The sequence below is a fragment of the Aplysia californica genome, unplaced genomic scaffold (assembly GCF_000002075.1).
Source record: "Aplysia californica isolate F4 #8 unplaced genomic scaffold, AplCal3.0 scaffold00968, whole genome shotgun sequence".
Classification (NCBI taxonomy): Eukaryota; Metazoa; Mollusca; class Gastropoda; order Aplysiida; family Aplysiidae; genus Aplysia; species Aplysia californica.
This window is the reverse complement of record NW_004798238.1, coordinates 160,728-163,388: the sequence shown is the minus strand read 5'-3', so window position 1 is coordinate 163,388 and position 2,661 is coordinate 160,728. Positions and strand designations below refer to the sequence as shown.

Genomic DNA, 2,661 nt, shown 5'->3' with positions numbered 1-2,661 from the left:
TTGTTGTTGTTGTTGTTATAAAAAGTTCAGGTTTCGTCTTTCAAAAACTCAGTGACTCTCGGTCTCGCAGCTGCTACGAGTATGAGCATGCTAGAGCACCGGTCCGAGCCTTTTCTCGCAATTAAGGGAAGCAACAGCTGCAATAGTGAGTGTGGGGAAAAGCATCTAGAACTACAGTTATTTCCCTTGAATTTCTAGCCCAATTTAGAACACTCCCGAGTGAAGGGGTGAATTTTAGACGAATTTTTCTGCTTTCTTTGTGTAAACAGTTACGTTACATTATGTAACTTTTATGGCGAAAAATCTCCGAAATTCACAAAACAAAATAATCCAAATCCTACTTCATTTTCACAAAGTGCATCCACTTGTTTTCATCACGTTGGCAAAAGCATAGCTTTCACTTCATAACTTTGGTCAGGGTAATTATTATTTGTTAAATACCCGTAACATGGGTGGGCTCGGGCTTTATGGCCGGATTACATTAATCAAAACTGAAAAGGAGTTGGTGAGTTTTAACGGGTATGGAATTCCATTGCTTAATGTGAATGCCATTAAAATTATACCTAGATATTAAGCCCATTGGTCTGGTGACTTCAAATTCGACAGTCCTAGTTTTAAACGAGGTGTGTGATTTAGAGAAAAAAAATCATTATAATTTGATAATTAATTTGACTCACCAGTTGAGCTGGCTCGCTTCATCGCTCAGATGTTTACAGTCAAAAAGGCGCTTGCTCTTTTACTTTTTATGTTTATTTTTATATAAAAGGCCATGCTAATTTTTCTATCGACTCTTTACTTAATGACTGAGCTTGTGAGAGTGGCCAGTTCTGCCAGGTCTTGATAACATCTTGATAACGACTCCGATCAATCTTACAATTTCGATCCAGTAAACAGAACATTAATTAGTTTCTAACCTCACGGTCTTAGTAACTCAAAACGGGCAAAAAATGTCTGATAGAACTTTGCATTTCTAAGGTAGGGAACTGTCGCTGAGGGACATCATAGAGTATTTGTTGTGGGTTATGTCCCTTCAATTTTTTCTTCGGTGGTAAAAGGGATGTAACTGTGTCATAAAGTGTCTTTGGATGGCTTTCAAATTTTAACTTGACCACAGTCAAGTGATGTATGTATGTATGTATGTATGTATGTATGTATGTATGTATGTATGTATGTATGTTTGTCTGTCTTAATTGTGTTGATGGAAGCATGAACCATTCACAAGGGACAATGAAAGGAAACTCAAAATTTTAACTTGTCCACAGTCGAGGGATGGAAGTCTGTCTTAATTGACAGTGTTTATGTGGGCGTAGGGCATTCACAATGACGTATGGAATGACACTTACATTTTAACTTTTTTTCAGTCACAAGGGATGTCTGTCTGTTTGTCTGTCTGTCTGTCTGTCTGCCTGTCTGTCTGTAACAATAAAAAATGGAATTACACTTCAATTCTAACCTGCCAACAGTCCAGAGGATGGAATCATATGTCTGTCTGTCTGTCTGTCTGTCTGTCTGTCTGTCTGTCTGTCTGTCTGTCTGTCTGTCTGTCTGTCACAATAAACAATGGACTGACGCTCAGTTTATCACCTGCCCACAGTCTCGAGGATGGAAACACCTGTCGTGCTTCATGAAGATGGTGGAGACGTGCCAGTCTCGCGACATGACCTTTGTCAAGTCCATTCGCTTCCGGGTTGCATGGGCTGAAGCGCTATTGGAGAAATATCCTGATTTCAAGATGCTCTATCTACTCAGGTAATTTTGTTGTTGTTGCTGTTGTTGTTGTTGTTGTTGTTGTTGTTGTTGTTGTTGTTGTTGCTGAGGTAGGATTGAGGGGTGCTTGCAATTGGGAGGTTTTGCTTCTTTTCTTTCCTTCTGTATATTTTTTGGATCTTTAATAAGAAAAAGTTTTACGGCGCTGACTACTGCAAAAGGTCACATGAGTTAAGTTGATATCGCTGGTCCGAAAGCTATGTCGCTATCTCAGAATTACAAAGTTCTATCTACTCTGTACCTAGCTTTGAGAAATTTGACATCAAACATTTTGAGTTTCACAACATGTCAAGATTTTACGAAAGCAATTCTTTGAATATCTTGATAACGACTCCGAATAATTTCACGATTTTGATATATCAGATAGAATATTTGGATTCTAATTTCATGGTCTTAGTAACTGAGACCCGCCTAAATGTCAGATAGAACTTTGTAATTCTAAGGTTGCGATGTGTCTATACAGTCAGGGAGACTTAAGGGAACTGGCACCTGTGGTGTACAAGTTGTTCTCTTAACCGAGAACGCAAAAGATGTGAGTTCGATTCCTGTGCACCCCCGTCTATCAGCTGGGACGTTATATTATTCTAAATTGTCTGGATGACCCTCACGGTCAAGATCGAAGAAGCTCGCTTACTAAATGTTCTAAATAGTGTAGGTGGGGATTTACAGTCACAAAAATGGTATGTTCAGACAGTATGTTGTATTAGGCTCACATAAGCTCCTTCAGCTGCCTCTTAGATTATCGATCTACTCTTGTGTCACGGGATAAGTTAAACGCGCTGATGACTATACACTGCTGAGCATAGCAAACAAATTAGTCATGTTTTGATATTCTGCAATACACACATCTCTCTCTCTCTCTCTCTCTCTCTTTCTCTCTCTCTCTCTCTCTCT

The 2,661-nt window shown here is 39.2% G+C and overlaps 1 protein-coding gene across 2 annotated transcripts in view; it reads left to right on the top strand.

The window, feature by feature from the left end:
- The window catches only part of LOC101852129 (carbohydrate sulfotransferase 1), an 86,740-nt gene that overhangs the window by 82,132 nt on the left and 1,947 nt on the right, over window positions 1-2,661 (top strand). For both annotated transcript variants that reach the window (XM_005110928.3, XM_005110929.3), the window contains exon 5: window positions 1,595-1,749. In XM_005110928.3, coding sequence (XP_005110985.1) covers window positions 1,595-1,749 — 155 coding nt within the window. The remainder of the gene's footprint in view (window positions 1-1,594; window positions 1,750-2,661) is intronic.